At 32.6% G+C, this 20,178-nt stretch overlaps 3 protein-coding genes and 1 long non-coding RNA gene across 5 annotated transcripts; 2 read left to right on the top strand and 2 right to left on the bottom strand.

The window, feature by feature from the left end:
• LOC109348971 (subtilisin-like protease SBT3.9) lies at positions 1,426-6,236 on the top strand. Of its 2 annotated transcripts, none has more exons than XM_019589597.1 (11): positions 1,426-1,745; positions 1,820-1,923; positions 2,011-2,108; positions 2,195-2,353; positions 3,225-3,336; positions 3,428-3,956; positions 4,038-4,132; positions 4,232-4,474; positions 4,689-4,803; positions 4,896-5,085; positions 5,322-6,236. In XM_019589597.1, exons 1-11 carry the CDS (start codon positions 1,653-1,655, stop codon positions 5,879-5,881), a joined length of 2,298 nt encoding a protein of 765 aa, XP_019445142.1. In that variant the 5' UTR covers positions 1,426-1,652; the 3' UTR covers positions 5,882-6,236. The 2 variants fall into 2 exon arrangements, with proteins under 2 accessions (XP_019445142.1, XP_019445143.1); XM_019589598.1 differs by having other exon boundaries at positions 1,427-1,745; positions 1,829-1,923.
• LOC109348974 lies at positions 4,537-5,485 on the bottom strand. Its single transcript, XR_002107840.1, has 2 exons — positions 5,261-5,485; positions 4,537-5,067 (listed from the first exon to the last, which is right to left on the bottom strand). It is a non-coding gene; the product is annotated as an uncharacterized LOC109348974 (long non-coding RNA).
• LOC109348973 lies at positions 7,282-8,901 on the bottom strand. Its single transcript, XM_019589600.1, has 2 exons — positions 8,712-8,901; positions 7,282-7,926 (listed from the first exon to the last, which is right to left on the bottom strand). Exon 2 carries the CDS (start codon positions 7,908-7,910, stop codon positions 7,479-7,481), a length of 432 nt encoding a protein of 143 aa, XP_019445145.1. The 5' UTR covers positions 7,911-7,926; positions 8,712-8,901; the 3' UTR covers positions 7,282-7,478.
• Positions 14,406-18,943, top strand: LOC109348969 (probable L-type lectin-domain containing receptor kinase S.5). Its single transcript, XM_019589595.1, has 2 exons — positions 14,406-15,768; positions 17,845-18,943. Exons 1-2 carry the CDS (start codon positions 14,469-14,471, stop codon positions 18,648-18,650), a joined length of 2,106 nt encoding a protein of 701 aa, XP_019445140.1. The 5' UTR covers positions 14,406-14,468; the 3' UTR covers positions 18,651-18,943.

Here is a 20,178-nt window from a genome sequence, read left to right as displayed (position 1 = left end):
TCGGGAAAGCCGATCCTAATTATGAGAAATGATAGTATTGATAACATTGAGTCATTACTTTCTTAGTTAGAAAACCCCCATTCACACAACCTAAACAAAAGACAAGTTCACAGAATTTTAAAATGAGTACAAAATTCTAAGAATTTTTGTATTCCATTTTCTATTCTGTGATACTCAGTTACTCACCTAGTAAAAAGATAAATATTTCATAACATAAATCCTTTGAAAAATAACAAATTGTATCATACATAGTACTACAAAACTGGCATACCCATAAATAGTTCACACTATTTGTATATCATCAACTGGTTTCTTTCATATTTAATCCCATATTTTCATTTGAATCATTAATCCCCATGAACATTTAGTATGATTCATTTGTTATGAATTAATATTCTCTCTAATATTTGAATATAAAGAAAACATGAAATTTATTAATTTTTAAAATTATTCATTTAAAAATACCCCACTTTTTGTTTTTATGGGAGACCAATCATTTCTGATATGAACTAGTTTTTATGTTGATATGATATAGTTTTTATAGTATTTTTATATTAAAAAGAATGAGTTTCACGTTACATGTATTTCGTATGATTTCTGAAGTTAGAGAAATCAACACTCAATAATTTAGATAATAGTATCATCAATCATGCACTTACCCAACCTCTACGAATGGAGACATAAAAGGGTATATTGAAGTCACATCAATGCACACCATTATTTTTTTTTGGTATTACCAAGATTATTTCACCCATTTGGATTATAAACTAATCTTTTTCGAGATTTATGATTGCCTTTTCTCAACAAGTGTCGATTTCAAACTTTTGACTTTTTGATAATATTTTTGTAAAAAATCTTAAAATAATTAATGAATGATGAGAACAAAAATGGGCCTGACAAGATGCTTGGTGGTGACTTGTGAGCCACTAAGCAAGCTTGAGATGACATTGCTTTTTTAACGGTCTCAGGGGGGAAATTGATTGCTCTGTGGTTTCTTAGCTTGCTTCAAAAGCACCCCGCCCTTTTCACTTTCTCTATCAGCCACAAGAGAACTTTTTTTGCAAGTCTAGATAAAATTACATTTCTACACTAAAATATCATGTATATGATGGTACTGTTCTAGATCATGTGCAAATAAAATCATTTTAAGATTCTGTTCTCGTTTAGGACTCTAAGAAAAGTAATTTTAGTAGAAATAATTTTATGAAAAGCTGTTCTCCTAAAAGCCAAAAAATTTAACTTTTTTGAGATTAATATTTTTCATGTAAAAAAGTACTTATTACTGTCTCAGTATCCTAGTATTTTCATGTCACATGCCAAGCTTTTAACCACAGCTATTAATCTTTTCTCTCCACGGGTTTGTCCTTTGCTTTTTCCTCTTATTACCGTTATATATAAATAGCATCATTGAATTTTGTTACACATGACACACACCAACGTTATGTCTCTAACCCTTTATTCTAGTTATACTTCTACCTCTTCTCTTTCTCTATCCGGATTACCAATTCTGATCTTTTTTATATAAATATTTTTTTTATTTTATAGAATTTGAATCGTTAACCATTTTTCTGCGACCCTTCATCGCTTATTGAATATCATCACTCTTTGTTAGTACACTTTTAGCCAAAGGTTGGAACTTGGAACTTTAAACAATGGTTTCTTCCAGTTATGCTAAAAGCAGTGCCTTCTTTTATCTGATTCTTGCTGTGCTTATTGCAAAAACCAGCTTTTGCTTTTCTGCCAAGGTATGTTTTTTATTTTTTTGCTAGTATTTTGGTTTTGGGTGGCTTAAGCAAACTATAGAATCTTGATAAGTTAGCACTTTCAGGTTTATGTGGTGCACATGGGAAGCAAAACTGGCCAAGACCCAGATGAAATTATTAAGGAAAACCATCAAATTCTTGCTTCTGTTCATAGTGGAAGGTTAGAATTAATATGCTTTCTTTTGGGAGATTCTGCTCTTTTTTTCTATATTGAGATTCATTTTACTCATTGAGCATGTTTTAACAGTGTTGAGAAAGCCCAAGCTTCACATGTTTATAGCTATAGACATGGTTTCAGAGGCTTTGCAGCCAAGATAACTGATGAACAGGCTTCACAAATTTCAAGTAAGTCAGTGATTTTTTTCTTCTATTGCAACTGCTCAAACACAAGACTCAATAATCAATACAATTTTGTGTTGAAATATGAGCAGAGATTCCAGGAGTGGTTTCTGTTTTTCCCAATTCTAAAAGAAAGTTGCACACCACTCATTCATGGGACTTTTTGGGTCTTATGAATGATGAAGCCATGGAGATTCAAGGACACTCCACAAAAAACCAGGCAAATATCATTGTGGGTTTCATTGATACAGGTGAGGAGTCTTACTCTTACAAGTTACAGCAAGCTGAAGCCTTTACGTTTACTTTTGTTTTTATGTACCACTGCCTTCACCTTTAGGAATTGTTGTTTTATATGCTACAAGTATTATGAACTGTTGAGTCAATACTACTCAAGGGTGTAGTTCAATAAATGTTATAAGTAAAACAAGAGTAAACTATTAAAGACCATGCCATTTAATATTGGAGGGAGTGGTCATGAGTTTCCACACTTCATTTATTTCTTTAGTGGCAGAAACTATATCCTTATCCTTCTACTGTTAGGAATAGCAGCTATAGAAAGTAAGAATATGGTTGAGAACACTGCTTCACATGACATCATTATGGTATTAAGTTATTGCTTATGAGAACTCCTTTAATTAAATAAACCTTCTATATATATAGTTAAAATTGAACCTAAATATGTTCTATTAGTCTCTGTTTTGCTGCTAAAGTGCTGATACAAATTATATTGCTCTCCCAGATATCAAATTTAAGTGACACAGTAGAAAGTAGTTGTTGAAATTATAGGGTTTAGATATGAAAGTAGAAAATGTTCAAAATGGTAAATTGTATTAATTCTGTTGTGAATGATGATATGACTATAATGTGATTATATAATACAAAAGATATAACGTTAATCCTTATTTATACTAATACTAGACTCCTAAATAAATGAGGGGGAAAATCATAAAAGATAAGATAAAATAATCACAATCCTACTAAATTTTCTAAGATATTCTAAACAAATTTAAGATATAATCATAATAATATTCCCATTCTAACAATGGTTGGGAAAATTACTGTGGTTTTGTTAATAAATGGAAATCATGGTGTGTTTTATTCATAATCACTATATTGTTACAGGAATTTGGCCTGAATCTCCAAGCTTTAGAGACACTGACATGGCACCAGTGCCACCCGGATGGAAGGGCCATTGTCAAATAGGAGAAGCATTCAATTCTTCATCTTGCAACAGGTTGAATCATATCCTCAACTTTTATCTCATTTGACTTATGAGCATAGTTTCCATTTCACCCATCCTCATTGGGTAATAATTTATGTTATAGGAAAGTGATAGGAGCTAGATACTATATGAGTGGATATCTAGCAGAAGAAGGGTCAGACAAAAAAGTCTCTTTCAGATCTCCCAGAGATAGCTTAGGTCATGGGAGCCATACTGCTTCCACAGCAACCGGGCGCTACGTGACAAACATGAATTATAAGGGGCTTGCAGCTGGAAGAGCTAGGGGAGGTGCACCTATGGCTAGGATTGCTGTGTACAAAACATGTTGGAGTTCGGGTTGCTATGATGTGGACTTACTAGCTGCATTTGATGATGCAATAAGAGATGGGGTTCACATTATATCTTTGTCTCTGGGCCCTGAAGCTCCTCAAGGTGACTATTTCAAAGATGCCATATCTGTGGGGTCATTTTATGCTGCTAGGCATGGGGTGCTGGTGGTGGCATCAGCTGGCAATGAAGGAAGTCCTGGTTCTGTAACCAACCTTGCACCATGGATCATCACTGTTGCTGCTAGTTCAACAGATAGGGATTTCACCTCTGATATCATGTTAGGAAATGGTGTCAACATCACGGTAAGGTTAATCATTACTTTATTGTGGTGTATTTTCTGCACACTTGGTGGTCTCTTGATTAGTTCACAATAACTAAAACAGGGTGAAAGTCTCAGTCTCTTGGAAATGAATGCCTCCACAAGAATAATGTTTGCGGCTGATGCCTTTGCAGGATATTTTACGCCTTATCAATCCAGGTGAAGTACAAGGTACTTAAAAGTGGTAACCATATAAAAATTAATGTAAAATGTTGCTTTTTTAAGTTAAATGTTGTTCTTTTTTCTCTGTTTCTGTAGTTACTGTTTAGATAGCTCCCTAAATAAGACCAAGAGCAAAGGGAAGGTTCTGGTGTGTAGACATGCTGAGAGTTCAACAGAGTCAAAGTTGGAAAAAAGTAAGGTAGTTCAGGAGGCAGGTGGGGTTGGGATGATACTTATTGATGAGACAGATCAAAATGTTGCCATCCCATTTGTGATCCCTTCAGCTATTGTGGGAAAGAAAGCAGGGGAACTAATTCTGTCCTATATCAATAGCACACGGTATGTATTGCATTAAGAAACTAGACATTTCTAGGCTAGCATTTTATAGATACATCAGAATAGGACGGAACAAAAAATTACAAGGTATAATATTTTTGTTCCCAGTCAAAGGGTGGAACCAAATAGAACAGAACATTATGTTCCTATTATGCCCATGCACCACAACACTACCCAAAGAACATTCTCTAATCCTTCATTCTGTTATGCTGAGCAGTAAGCCTATGTCAAGGATATATGGAGCCAAGACGGTACTAGGAACTCAGCCTGCACCCCGTGCAGCAGCATTTTCTTCTAAAGGCCCCAATGCTTTAACACCAGAAATTTTGAAGGTGATATTCTCATTTATATGCCAAAAAGTCCATAAGATTCCTTGTTTTTCTTAACCAAATCTTGGAAGGTTTCTGATTGTACTGCTATGTAGCCTGATATTACTGCTCCCGGATTAAACATCCTCGCGGCATGGTCTCCAGCAGCAGCTGGAAACATGAAGTCCAATATTCTGTCAGGAACTTCTATGGCTTGTCCTCATGTAACTGGAATTGCGGCTTTAGTCAAAGCTGTCCATCCTTCATGGTCTCCGTCTGCTATCAAATCTGCCATAATGACAACTGGTATAGTAAATTGCAGACTGATATAATTTTCTAGAAGCCTATATGATACTTATTATTCAATATAAATCTCCTTAAGAATTTATATGTCACTTAATACCTTTAAATTTAGATACTGAGCACTAGTGAAAATTTAATTATGTCACACAAAAGGGAAGGAAGGGAACATTGTATACACATTACAGTGTACAGGCTTCATTATTTCCACCAAAGAAACTAATCTGAAATTCAATATGCAGCTATAATTCTTGATAAGCACCACAAACCCATTAGAGCGGATCCTGATAGAAGGGCTGATGCCTTTGATTATGGATCAGGATTTGTGAATCCCACAAGAGTTCTTGATCCTGGTCTTGTCTATGATTCACAGCCAGAAGATTTTGTTGCATTCCTCTGTTCACTTGCTTATGATGAGAGATCACTCCATTTTGTTACAAGAGACAACAGTACATGTGATGGGGCATTCAAAACTCCATCCGACCTCAACTATCCATCTATTTCAGTGCCAAATCTTGAAGATAAACTATCAGTAACTCGAGTTGTGACTAATGTTGGAGAAGCAAGAAGTATATATAAAGTTGTAGTCGTCCCTCCTGCTGGAGTTAATGTTACTGTTGTGCCAAACCAGTTAGTCTTCACAAGAATAGGACAGAAAATCAAGTTTACTGTGAATTTCAAAGTGGCCTCTCCTTCAAAGGGCTATTTGTTTGGGTTCTTGGCATGGAAGAATGGAAGAACACAGGTTACTACTCCTTTAGTTGTTCAAGTTGTATCAACAAGCCTTGGGTTGGTCAGATAACAATAGTTGGAAATATCTATAATAGCTTAGAAGTTGTGAGATCCCTATGGCCACTGCAAGTCTAGAATACCTATACACAAATACTGATGTAATGTCTATATGGTCATTGCCAAACCTCAGTTGCAGTTATATATGCTTAAAACAGCAAGCTACACCCAACAAAGAATTCAATTAATTGGTAACTTGATGCCTTGAACTTCCTCTCAGATTGATCTTCATTATTTGAGACCATTGTTATGCAGCACTTCCAATCTATACTTGTCTTTGCTGTTTTTTACCTTTAAATAAAAACTAAAAATTCAGTGAGTGAATAATTATGTTTATTTCAATTTAAATTTCTTACTTTTGTTTATGAGGTTAAAAAGTAAAAAACTCATTAAAACGTAATGTGCTTGTACAAATGGTAGTTAGTTTATACTGTTATAAAGCCTAACCCGCATTCATTTCTCAGATTCATCTTCCATATTTTCCCAGCACTGAAAAAATATCAAAAAACCCTCCAATTCCACAACCCCTTACTCTTTTTGTTATAAAGAATAATTCTAGATTCTCCTAGCTAATCTTTATAAAACCTACGTAATTACCTATAAAAAGCATTATATAATTTGTATACTGTGTAATATTACATGCTTGTTAAATAATGAGGATGATTATGAATTTATATATTTATCTTAAACATGTTCATCATGGCAAATTAGAAATCCAAGCTCGGGTTTATGGTAATTTAAGGTGTTTCCACAGGTATGTGAGATACACCTAGTTCGTCAAAGAAATATAAAGACGATCCACAATCCATTGTTTCTAAATTTTCTACATCTTTTCTCTCAACACTTTCTTCCTATCAGCAAGTCACCTCTGATTGTATGCTGCAAAATGGGGTTATCTTATTTTCCTAGCTAATAAAATGTACTTCCCCAACAAGCAAAAAGAATATAGGCAGTAAGAGTAACCCTTATCCCCATGACAAGACATGGTTAACAAAATTTTAGAATCATATCTAGCAGGAATACATGCACTCTGTTGAAAGTCCAGATTTCATTCCCTTGCAACTTGAATTTTTGGTTAATTCACCTGCGCAGGCATCCCTAACTAATTATCAGTCACGTTTTATTAACAGCAGAACACTTACATAGTAATTAGTAAAGTGTATACATCTCAGTAGGAACATTAAGCAACACCTTTCATACATGATAGTGTCACACTTTTCCTCCAGAATTTTTTTTTATACAGTAAACTTTTTTCTCTAGCTAACCCCGAGATTCATCGTCCACCGATAGAATTGTGTTGCTTTTTAAAACAGTATATCATAATTCTCGTAGGATGATATTCCAGATGGTAAATAAACAATCACATTGAAAAATATGAAGAATCTACCATGACTAAAGACAAGATGATCAAAATTTAACGCAGTGTAGTATTCTAGACATTAATGGTAGAAGGGTAGAATTTTGGCTTACAAAATTTCTACAGATGTTTTGTATCAATCCAGTTTCTATAAAGCTCCACAAAAGGAGACAAACATTGACTTCCATTTTACGCAATATATATGTAGATTAAATCACATGCAGGGATGCAGGGTGCTAGTCAATTGCAAACGCTAGGAGTGTATCTTGGATGGATCAACAAGGCCTTCCATTACAACAAGCTGATCTAGTAGCGCAACCTTCTCATCTTCAAGGGTCTTTACATCATCTTCAACATCTCTTAGCTCTCTCCCTAATGCAAAGCTCTCATCCTCCAGCATCATATACTTCCGTCTTAATGTACGGTACTCATTTCCTGCTGCAGAGGAGTCAGGTAATGAATCTGAGTTGGAACCCTCTTGTTTCTGAAAAGGCGGTGACACATTAGTCATCAAGTGCCTTTTGGAACCCTTCTGTACTGATTTCAGTGACATAGAAACCCGTAAGTCTTCCTTGACATTACTCCCTCTTAACTGATATAAAGATGCCTGTTGAGTTGAGTTTTTCTTCTTCTTTGGTTTATTATTCACGACCTCCTTTGACAAATGAATCCTTGGATCTTGCATCTCTCACTAATAGTAACTGCAGAATAGGAAAAAAAACCATACCAGCACACATTATATACATGTTAGTTGAAGTTAAAAAAGATTAGAAAAATGTTAGAAATAAAAATAGATTACTAACATCATAAATAATGAAGGTAGGTTATATGGACTCCTAAGACAGAGAGGAGTTTAAATTTAATCATCTCTTAATGTAAATGTTATCAGTAAAACAAAATAATGCTACATCACTGGTACAACAAAGTAATTCTACTTCAAATAATTATTGTTTCAATTAACAATTAGCACCATATGATTAATTGATGCCTTAACAAAGTAACCATGGGAAACCTTATTTACAATATTCAGATTTTGTTCAAGAAACTCGAAAATCACAATAATTCTTCACACATTAGCATAACAGAAAGTTAAATTAGTTGGATGAAGCAAACAGCATACAGATTTTCAGAAGTAATAAAAACGCTTAATCATCTTTCTATGTCCCAAAAGTGGCTAAGTTTATTTTATAGCAAGTCATCTAATACTCCCTCACAAAAAAAATCCTATAATCTGGAACATGAATATACGAGATTATGAAAGATAGAAATAAATTATTAGAGTGGCAGTTACCCACACAAACCCTATAAACGAGCAAAACAGAACATTGAGCAAAACAATAAACGAGCAGAGGTAAATTCAATATCCAATCTTTAAGAAACAGAAAATTGATATCGAATAGAAATAGAAAAATGAAGAAAATCGGAAATCAGGAATTGGGTGGCAATTTAGAGGAAGGAGATATGAACGAGGAAAAGAAGGGCAAACCAGAAAGGAATCGAGTTATCCTAAATCGCAGTCTCAAAGCAACAAGATGTGTTGAAAGAAAGAGAAACCAAATTAGGGTTCAATGTTAAATTATAATTGCAACAGTTATAGTTACAGAGACAAACGATAATTAACGAATCTCCAATAAGAAATGTCTGTGTTATTATATTTACGTATTTCTATTCTATCACTTATCTTGTCCAACAATCCATTAAGTATAAGGGTTATTATTAAAAGTCCAACAACAAATCTATTGCACCATTTCTTTCTCTTTTCCGCTACATCACATTATCAGTATGAGAACCACCATGTAAATTTTGGTTTGTACATGCAACTTTTTTTAAAGAGTAATTAAACTGAAACACTGAGTTTTAGTGAAATTACACAAATCACCCCTCATTTTTTGACACTTACACAAAGCTCTCTTAGTTTTTATACTTTCATTACACCACTCACCACCCCTGCATAAGAAACAAATGTAATATTTTAAACAAAAAATTTGATAAATGCAATTAAGTTAAACAAAACATGATATATTGATATATTGTGTAGACAAATCTAAATAATATTCAAATCAATGTATCTTTATTATTTTTTGTTACAAAATCCATCAACAATTCTAAAAAAATATTGTTTAAATCGCTCTTATAATATAGTGTAACGAACCAAAAATAATGACTCATATATTATTTTTGGACGTGTCTCTCACAATATATCATGTTTTGTTTAACTTAATTGCATTTATCACGTTTTTTGTTTAAAATATTACACTTATTTCTTATGCAGAGGTGGTCAATGTAATGAAAGTTTAAAAACTATGAGAGGTTTGTGTAGGTGCAGAAAAGTGAGAGATAGTTTGTGTAATTTCACTAAAACTCAGGAGGTGTCAGTATAATTTACTCTTTTTTAAATAACTATTTTAATATTTTGTATTATAATATTGTGTTGGGCATCTCTCATGTACTGAATATAATATGATGGGAAAAGAAGGATTGAATTTTTTTAATTTTATTTTATTTAAAAATAATTAAAATTTGGACTATTTAGACGTATTAAGATTTGTATCCAGTAGCAGAAATTATTTCTATTCTAAAATTTGTCATATTTACCTAACATTTTTAAATAAATTCTAGGTAACAATAGTTATGGTTATTCTTCTTAGTTTTTTTTTAAATGTATACATTATATAATCTTACACCTATTTTTTTATTAATACGTGTATTGAATATATATTTTTGGCAGAGTTTCACTGAGTTATCAAACATTTCTGTATATGAATTTAGTAGAAAGTCAATGATATGTAAATATTTAAACAAAATAATGGATAATGTGTTTGAAATATGTATATACAACTATTTAATATATTAAAATAATATAATTTTATTAAGAGAAGAAAAAATTAAAAGATTTATTATATAGTTCCTGTATCATTTTCTATACTATCAAATTAGATATGGTAAAATGGGCATTGTTGTAGGTGCGCCTGTATAGCCCGCATTTTTTTTCAGGCAAGACATACAAATTTTGTCTATTTGCCCATTTCGCTCGGTCTGTTTTGTCCGTCAAGTTTGCGGGCATTTATGTTGGACATGTGGACAATTCATAAACATAATTTAAGGAAAAATAAGAAAATTTTAAATAATTATGATGTAATGTGATTTTTAATCCCTAAAAAAAAGTGTAATATAATGTGATTTATTAAACTTCATATAAAATATCAAATTTTTTGTTAATTTTTTATCTTCAACTACTTTATTTAATTTAATTTATTATATGAATTTTTTATTTTTTTAATTATTCAAAAATGTCAGCGGACCACCCTTAAATTTTGTCCACTAAATCAATGCGGGCATGCGCGCGTCCGCTTTATTTTTTGCGGGCGCAGGCTAAATAATGAACTAATCTTTTTTTGGTGATTGTCCCTCACTGCATATGCCCGTTTTGCCATCTCTATATGAAATGTATTCTCTCATTTTTAAATAATGAACTAATCTTTTTTTGATGGTTGTCCCTCACCGCATGGGCCACCAATCATGTTTTGCCAATTCATTTAAAATTTTATTAATATTTTTTTGTTTTATGTTTAAATTAGTAAAGTCGTTTATCATATTTATCTCCTCTTCTTCCCTATTGAACTTACCATAGACATATAGTTTGACTTGGACCACCATAAACAAACCAAATTCATGGAAAAAATAAATCTTTATACCAGTAAAGCAATAATTAACAAAGGGCAAAAAAATAGAAAAAGAAGATATAAGGTTGGTTGGATTAAGCTATTAATTAAATGAAGAAATAGAAAGTTACAATAGCTATCCGCAGTTGGTTCTTGTCAAGTGTAATGGCCACACAGGGATGAGTTTGTGGTGGTAGAGGTTTGGTAGAGGAAGCTAGTATAGACAATTTTTAATTTTCCCATAAGTATACGCATAAGAATTAAAGTATTAAACTTTTAGTTTTTTTAAGAATATAGTGTGATTTTACAGTATTAGACACAACTTTATTAGTAATTAATATATATATGATTCATGTATTTATTATTAATTACTCTTAAATAAAATAATAACTAAGTATAAATGAATGGTTATGTCCCGTGGTACAAGTGAGTGCAAAATCCTATAAAGTGTAAGAATCTCAAGGAAAATACTTGCCTTTTAAGGAGTCTTCAATTTTTCTTTCCAACTATTTATTATTTCTCTTTCCAGAATTAAAGTAATGTAAAACTTTGTTGTACAAAAACGATGTTACAGAATATTTCTATACAAATAAAATCTCACAAGAAAAAGCCTATGATTTGAAGGAAATGAGCTGGATGGGATAGAAAGAGCAAAACAATTATGATAAAATACATATGAGGTGTACGAATAACTTTTTCTTTGTATAAATTGAACTGATTATTTTTTCATTTCTCATATATATCATCGCACTAAAGTTAATATTATTCGAGCTAAAAATATCCAAAAAAATTCGAATCCAATATCTTATTTAAGGAGAATCAAACATATATTGTTTGAACCAACATTTGTCGGTAATTGAACTAATTATTTAATAAAGCACAAAACGTATTAATGTTTTAATATATCTTGCATGTTTTAGTGATTAATTTTGTTGTCCATATTTTTTAAAGGGTTGTCCATATTCTTATTCGTTAAACGATTTGCAATCTAATTATTTGCAAGTGTATGGATTACTTTGCTAAACTTGTTATTATTAAATTACTTAATCTAGAGAATAAAAAACTAAAATAATAATACCGTGGATGAGAATAAGTTGTGCACATGAAAATGAAATAAAGTTTATCATGAATCGTGAACAACTGTACCCTTAGGCCATATGCTAAAGGTTAAAATGGCCGCATGAAATTATAATTAGTATAATACATCACATGGGGACAACGATTGTGACAATTATAAATATATGTATATAAAGTGATTTTTATGTCAAAAGCATTACTCTTTTTCTTTGCGAAAGGCATCTCTATTATTTCTACCTTTTTCATTCATTGAAGATTTAAGATGACTTCAACAAAGTTGAGCCAATTTTGGTGAATGTCTAAAGGGGTTCATCCCATTTCACAAATATAGGATCAATCAGAGCTTGATGTAAACTTTTGTTGTTGCACATTTACAAGAGAGCTAGTAAGATCTTATTCCTTTAGCTAATGAAGTGATAGTTTAGTTATTACTTTCTTGGAAATGACTCAAATTTAATTAAAGCTTAGTTTGGTTTCTCGATAAATATATTTTCAGTTTGAAACTCGACTCAAATTTCATACAGATTATATTTTTAGCTCGAGTTTAGTTCGTTTAAAGTTCACAAACTGTTATGTTCAGATTGAATTTGTTCATTTATACAAGTCAAATAATATAATGACAATAAACATAAAGAATTAGTATATATATATATATATATATATATATGTATCGAGCTAGTTCATGAACCTAATGAGTCAAATTATATTTTGCTTAATTTCAACTCATTTATTTAACGAATTCAATTTTCAACTCAAGTTTGATTCATTTGATTCATGAACTAAATTTGTTGAGCTAAATAACAAATCAAGCTACAAATGAATACCAAGTTAGTTGGTTTATTGTGAACCTTAATTATTACTTATTACTCTCCATATATTTTTTTCGATGTCAAAGCTTAATTATCCATAAAAATATATCATAAATTAATGAAATAAGCTTCTTATTTTGTTGATGTGAAAGTTTTGAAAAAGGGAGAAATTTATTTATAACTAATCTCACATTTTAATTAACTTTAAATTTGTAAATTCATTAAGATACATACACAACCTGATAACAATATTAATATTAATCAATCTTATTAAATTCAGACAGGTGAACAACAAGCCAATGAATCACTAGTTCAAACAATGGGTAAATGGTTGGACTGATTAATTTAGTTTACATTAAAAATTCTAAAAAATTCATAATACTACGTAATAATATTTAATAATTGTATACTCAAAACTTAAAAAACATTAGCATGTCTAATTAATCAACCAATAAAAAGGATTTTACTATGACAAAATGACACAAATAAGTTGAAAAAAATCATCAAACAACATATAAATTATGTTTTAACTACAACAAAAACATACAATAAATTTAAAATTTAATTAAATAACGAAGATTTTGCTATAACATAACCTAACAAATAACAAACATAACTAGTTAAAATATTTGATTTTCCACCTAAAAACAACATTGATTTGGTTGTTTTTTAAACAAATATTTTTTGATTGACTCTGCCGGTCCAACCGGTCCGACCATCTGAGTCACCAGTTTTAGACTTAAACTAATTGAGTCAAATCGATTATATGCAAAACTGACTAGATGAGAGGCTCGAACCGATTAGATGTACGGTTCATGATTGAATTGGTCGGATCGGCTAGTTCGAGTTGAATTTTATGAGACTGCTATTAATTATGAGTTGTTTTTAATTTAATTATAAAAACACGCAAAACTAAAACAAAAGGGATGAGGATCACCTGTCCCATTGGGTGTCCCCATCCAATCAGAAAATTTTATTTGATTAAAAATAAAATTTAAATAACATAAATTAATATTTATATGCTATTTTTTGAGATTTCATTGACTTAATATATGAAGACAAAATTTTTCTGGGACTGAGGATCCTTATTTAAACAAAAGTCGATTTGATATTTTTTAAACAATCAAATGTACCAAATGAAATTATGTTCGATACATATCATACAGGTGGTTCAAACAAAATAAAAATCTTAAAAAAAAGATCTATACATGCACTTGTATTTTAAATTTAAAGATTTATGATAAATAAAGCAACAAAATATTCAAATTCAATCTAAAAATAATAATTCCTAATTGAAAATATTGAGCAGTTAAAGAATGGGTTCAGATTATTATCAATAAAATCTAGTAGATAGAAATGGAAAATAATATATCATTATATTATCCTTTTACTAATTCTTCTATTTATAAAAATATAACATATATCATAATAAAATATTTTATTTATTAATAATTAGATTATAAGTTATATATGTCATTTTTTTTTGATAAATAAAAGAATTTAGTAAGACAATTGCTAATGCCGCAAGTTGTTGAAATATGCCATCCTTGAACAGATAAAAATATTAGTATTAGTAAGTACAAGGAAAGAAAGCAAGTTGGAAACAGGAAACTGACTACTGAGTCAAAATAATAATATTCTGACAAACACTTTCATCTTTCATCCTTCATTATATTCAAAAATTATATTATTGCTATGCTTTCACTCCAATGCAATCTCAGCCGCCACAATAAGCCTATCATGGTTCCACGGTCAAGCCTCACCGCCACCATCACCGCCATCATCACCATACTCCTCCTGCTCCCCGCCACAACCTCTCAAGCTCAGATTCTTAAATCTGAGGACCACGTTTATGGTCCCTTCAACTCTTCTTACATCTATGGTCCCCTTATCAACATCTTCCATGTCATACCCAGCGCTTCCATCAACCAAGGTGCTCTTCAAATCACTCCTGACAGCGCCGGCAACATCTCCTTCCACAACAACTCCGGCAGAATCTTCTATAATAAACCCTTTAAGCTCTGGGATGATCACGATGGTGCACTTGCTTCTTTTAACACTTCATTCCTTATCAATGTGTACCGAGTAAATAAAACACCCGGTGAAGGCATAGCCTTTGTTATTGCACCTTCTCTCTCTATTCCTCTTAACAGCTACGGCCAATACCTCGGCCTCACCAACGCCACCACCGACGGCAGCGGAGCAAATAAATTAGTCGCCGTTGAACTCGACACCGTGAAGCAAGATTTTGACCCTGATGATAATCATATTGGACTTGACATCAATAGCGTGAGGTCTAACGTGAGTGTTTCTTTGTCCAAGTTAGGGATTCAGATCTCTCCGAACGGCACAGTGTTCCATGTGCTATGGGTGGAATACGATGGAGAACGCAAGGTCATTGATGTTTACATGGCGGAACAGGATGATAAGGATGCTCCTATAGCGGCAAAGCCAACAAAGCCTGTGTTGAGTTCGAGTCTTGATCTCAAAAGTTTGGTGAATCAAGAGTCTTATTTTGGATTTTCTGCATCAACTGGAGTCACTTATGAGTTGAACTGTGTGTTGAGATGGAATATATCTATGATGGTATTTCCTGAGAACAAGAGTAAAGATTGGAATGGCATCACGATTGGTTTGGGTGTTGGAGTGCCTCTGGTTTTGATAGGGATTGGTGGGTTGGTGTATTTTCTGTTAAAGAAGAAAAGGGCAGGTTCTTATTCTGACCCACAAATTATGGGCACCTTGAAGAGTCTCCCAGGTACTCCTAGAGAATTTATATATCAGGAATTGAAGAAAGCTACTAACAATTTTGATGAAAAGAATAAGCTTGGACAAGGTGGGTATGGTGTGGTTTACAAAGGAACACTGCCAAAGGAGAATTTGGAAGTAGCTGTTAAGATGTTTTCAAGGGACAAGATGAAAAGTACAGATGATTTTTTGTCTGAGCTTACCATAATCAATCGTCTCCGTCACAGACACCTTGTTCGTTTACTAGGTAACTTTCCTATTTCACTGCTTTGATAAATAAAAAAATCACTTATTTTTAATAAGCAAATTGATGACAATAAGTTACAGTAGTATTATTATATAAAAAGGTTACACTAATAATTGATTTTGATTCCTGAATAATAATCTTTTGGAGGAGAATGAAATGAAATAAGAAAAGTAAAATTATAAAAGTATTTAATAACTATTAAGTATTTTTCCTCACACCTACTCCCAAATAGACCCTTTATGTCTGTTTCAATCACGTGCTGGATTGCATTTATGATAGATTTGGGAGAACATTCGTAACTTTCATGAAGCCTTTTGCTTCATAAATTCAATTTAGGACTTCGATGGAAAACGTAGTACTTCCGTGCAGATCATTAATGATGCATATTGCTAAATTCTGTCTGATACGAGAAAGTAATATTCGCTGAAAATTTTGACCAGGTATGTTATTGGTTGGTAAATGGTCACTGTCCTAAATCCTAATGAACTCACTAGTACTCCTTCCTTATACATCAACCGCGTCAGTAATTTCTACACGTTATACTTAATTTCTTCTGGATCAATTAAAAACCTATTTCCTTCTTCAAAAATTTTTGTTTATCAATTATTAAATGATTTCCAAAATATAAAAAATATGTCATATTAGTTAACTCTATTATTTTTATGATCCCTATGAGGAATTATATTCACTCAGATTCACCATCTTTGAATATTCAGTCACATTCAAACAATTTGTGCAAAATAGTTGTACGGAAACAAAAAACCAGTTCAGAAGTGTTACTGACATTGTAAAGAAGAGAGAATGCATATTCTGAGGGAACCCAAGCAATAGTCATGCGTGTCTATTATGAAGATCACTTTTGTCCACTATTTTTTGCCTACAATATTCTTACATTTTTTAGCCAACACACTCTTTTACAATTCTTCTTTGTTTCTCTCTTCTTTCCATATCATATCATCAATCACAATAATAAAAAAGTGTTGATCTGGTTGGTGGTGTAAGATTTATGGTTCAATTTCTAGGAGCAAAATTTATTAGGAGGGACAACCATAAACCCCGAAAGAGATTATTTCTTTACCTATACTAAAAAAAAGGTGAGGGATACCCACCAAAACAAATCATCAATCACATTCCGTTCATCTCTTTTTCCTATACCACTAAGAACTAAAAAGCCAGTTTGAGTTTATTATTTTCCTTTTTATATAAGTTTATAAGAATCGATCATCATACAAAGAATTGAAAAAACACTATCTGGTTGAAAGCTTCTAGTCATCAATGAATTTGTTAGACAAAGACTACGTTTTTACCTCTTTTTGTGTGGTTAGTATTTCTCACAATATGGAGTTTGATTTAAATTAACATTTTGATGCAAGTTTTTTTCTTCTAAATCACGTAGATTCATATATTATTTCCTTTTGAATTAGGTAGATTGATATTGAAAGAGACCTTTTGCTTTAGAAACAATAGAGATAGATAATCAAGGAATAATTATAAAATGTGAAGAATAATATTGGAAAAAAGTAATGAGACTATTCTCCTTCAAAGATGCCATACATATACAATAATTTTTCTTTCTTGGGAGGTTTGATTCAAACCATATCAGGCCAGTATACCCTCTTTTGATCAAATGTTTTTTATGCATTTTGTATTCAAAGTCACCATATATTCCTCTTGTCCATGGTCAATATTACTGCTATATATATATATGTGTAAAAGACGAGTTATTCTTCCATTCGCGACTTTGTCCATAATGAAATTAAGATGATTCATTGAAGCTTCCTATGTAGCTCTGTCCTCCTTATCTTATAATAATAAGGCCGAAAAATTGCTAACAGAGCATTATTAGAGTTGATTTATTATATTTTTGCTTGAGGCTAACGTATTTTAATAGTAAGATAAAAACGGAATGTCCTTATCTTCTATGTCTTAATAATGCAATATGCTTACCATTTAATTTGACTTACAAGCATATAATACCAACTAGTCTAACATAAAATAAAATTAACCAGTATGGTTAATTAGTGGCCATAGTTTTATTCATACAATTGACTATAATATATTTGATATGATATGCAGGGTGGTGTCACAAAAACGGGGTATTGCTGTTAGTATATGAATATATGCCTAATGGTAGCTTGGACAGTCATATTTTTTGTGAGGAAGGGTCAACTATTGAAACTACTCTAAGTTGGCATCTGAGATATAAGATCATATCTGGGGTAGCTTATGCATTGAATTACTTACACAATGAGTATGATCAAAAAGTGATACACCGAGATCTCAAGGCCAGCAACATCATGTTGGACTCCGACTTCAATGCTCGTCTAGGCGACTTCGGCTTGGCACGCGCAATTGAGAATGAGAAAACATCATATGCAGAGTTGGAAGGAGTACATGGGACTATGGGATACATTGCACCCGAATGCTTTCACACAGGTAAGGCCACTCGCGAATCGGATATTTATGGATTCGGCGCTGTCCTACTAGAAGTTGTGTGCGGTCAGCGACCATGGACAAAGATCGAGGACTATCAGTTGTTGGTGGATTGGGTTTGGTACTTGCATAGGGAGAGAAGGATACTGGAAGCAGTAGATCCTAGACTTGAGAGCAATTATGTGATTGAAGAGGCAGAGAGGATATTGAAACTAGGACTAGCTTGCTCTCATCCCATTGCTAGTGAAAGACCGAAAATGCAAGCAATTGTTCAAATCATATCTGGGTCAGTGCCTGTGCCTCATGTCCCACCCTTCAAGCCATCTTTTGTGTGGCCAGCTATGGATTTTAGCAACTTTGATAGTGAGATTACAGCAACAAGTACTACAGAGTATTCACCCTTCAACACACAGTCTTCTTCTGTGCACGTTGGATTATCTGATGTCTAGCTCTATGGTCTAAGATTGCTTGCTTACTCAACATACTTTCCATCATTTCCAATTCCATAACCTCTTGATGTGCAACTTTTTTTATGTCTGCATGTTGGTCCACCCTTCTCCCTCACCCAATTTAGTTTTTTCCAGACATTTTGGGTTGTATTTTAAGGTTACTTGATTGATAAGCAGTTAAGTATAGATTCTTTAATAGTTTATTTTTCATTCTAATTTTGATGGGGAAGAAGTGGAACCGGTGTGCATCTTGTAAATTTTGATGAAATGTGTTTACTCCATTGAAGTTTTTGTATTCTAAGCTATTCTGATAAGAAATAAAGTTGTAAATCAAGGTGAAAAGACAGTTATCAAAACATATTCTCTTACATTGTACAATAACGTCCAAATCTAGTATAAATTAGATAGATCCATGCTGAAAAACCTTTCATTGTTCCAAACAACAACCATCAAGTATTTATCTCACTAGGTGTAGTCCACTAAAATGCAGACCACTTCATATGATGTTTTCACAACTCAACCACATCATGATTGTTAACCACAATTGGTCACATTAGGCCACAAAAACAATAATGCAATAATATTCAGTGTTACCACAAGTAATTTAAAACATGGTGATTGCTGTATACTCACAGGAGCAATTTCTCCAAGATTGACAAGGAGGGACCCTGGTAATGGAGGGAATAGCGCAAATGAGCCAGAATTATCCTTGACTTCAAGTCCACCAACATTTTTATCATCTTGAAGAAGAGTTGGGAACCCTGAATTTGTGTGTAGTTGCTAATCTTAAGGACCCTACAGCTTCTGGGGTGAAGTTATGTTAATTTTTTGATTCTAAACTGGCATGGCCTCTCCTCCAATTCAGCACCTAGTATGCCTAGAGATTCGGCCATCTTTTGTCCTATACTCAATGCCAGATCATGAATTGATTTGCCATATGTTTCCATTATTTGCATGGGAAACCCACAAAATGAACTCAAACCCAAAGATTATTAAACCCTAGTAGCCCAAAAACCAGCAGCAAAAAAAATCAGAAAACCACCAAGCCGAACTAGCTGTTAGGAGTCCCACATTGAGTAGAATATCAAACTCAATGTAGTACTTAAGCCATGAGGTCTCCTATCTAATAGACTAGTTTTTTAGATTTGGCTCTCCTCTTATGTTTAAGTCCTAACATTAACCAACACCAAATGCATTAAAACTTACGTTCACCATGCATATCATCTTTCCTTGCTTTCTTAGAGATAGATTTGAATATATATAGGGAAATGTTGATTGTGCCCTTCATGTTTTCAATGAAAGCCTTAAGGTCAATTTGAGTATTTTGGCCCTTAAGGTTAATTTGAGTTTTAGAGGGCCATAAAAGGAAGAGAAAGACTTGAGAACCATGAAATACCTAAGATGTTTCTGAAATATTCTATTACTTTCCAAAACTCAACTCACAGATAAACCATAAATTAATGTTATCCTCCAAATCAAGGTACAAGTGGATTATCACACCTGAGCAACAACCTTGTTTATTTTTCCA

Source organism: Lupinus angustifolius, chromosome LG06 (assembly GCF_001865875.1).
Source record: "Lupinus angustifolius cultivar Tanjil chromosome LG06, LupAngTanjil_v1.0, whole genome shotgun sequence".
Classification (NCBI taxonomy): domain Eukaryota; kingdom Viridiplantae; phylum Streptophyta; class Magnoliopsida; order Fabales; family Fabaceae; genus Lupinus; species Lupinus angustifolius.
This window is presented reverse-complemented; position numbering and strand designations above follow the sequence as displayed.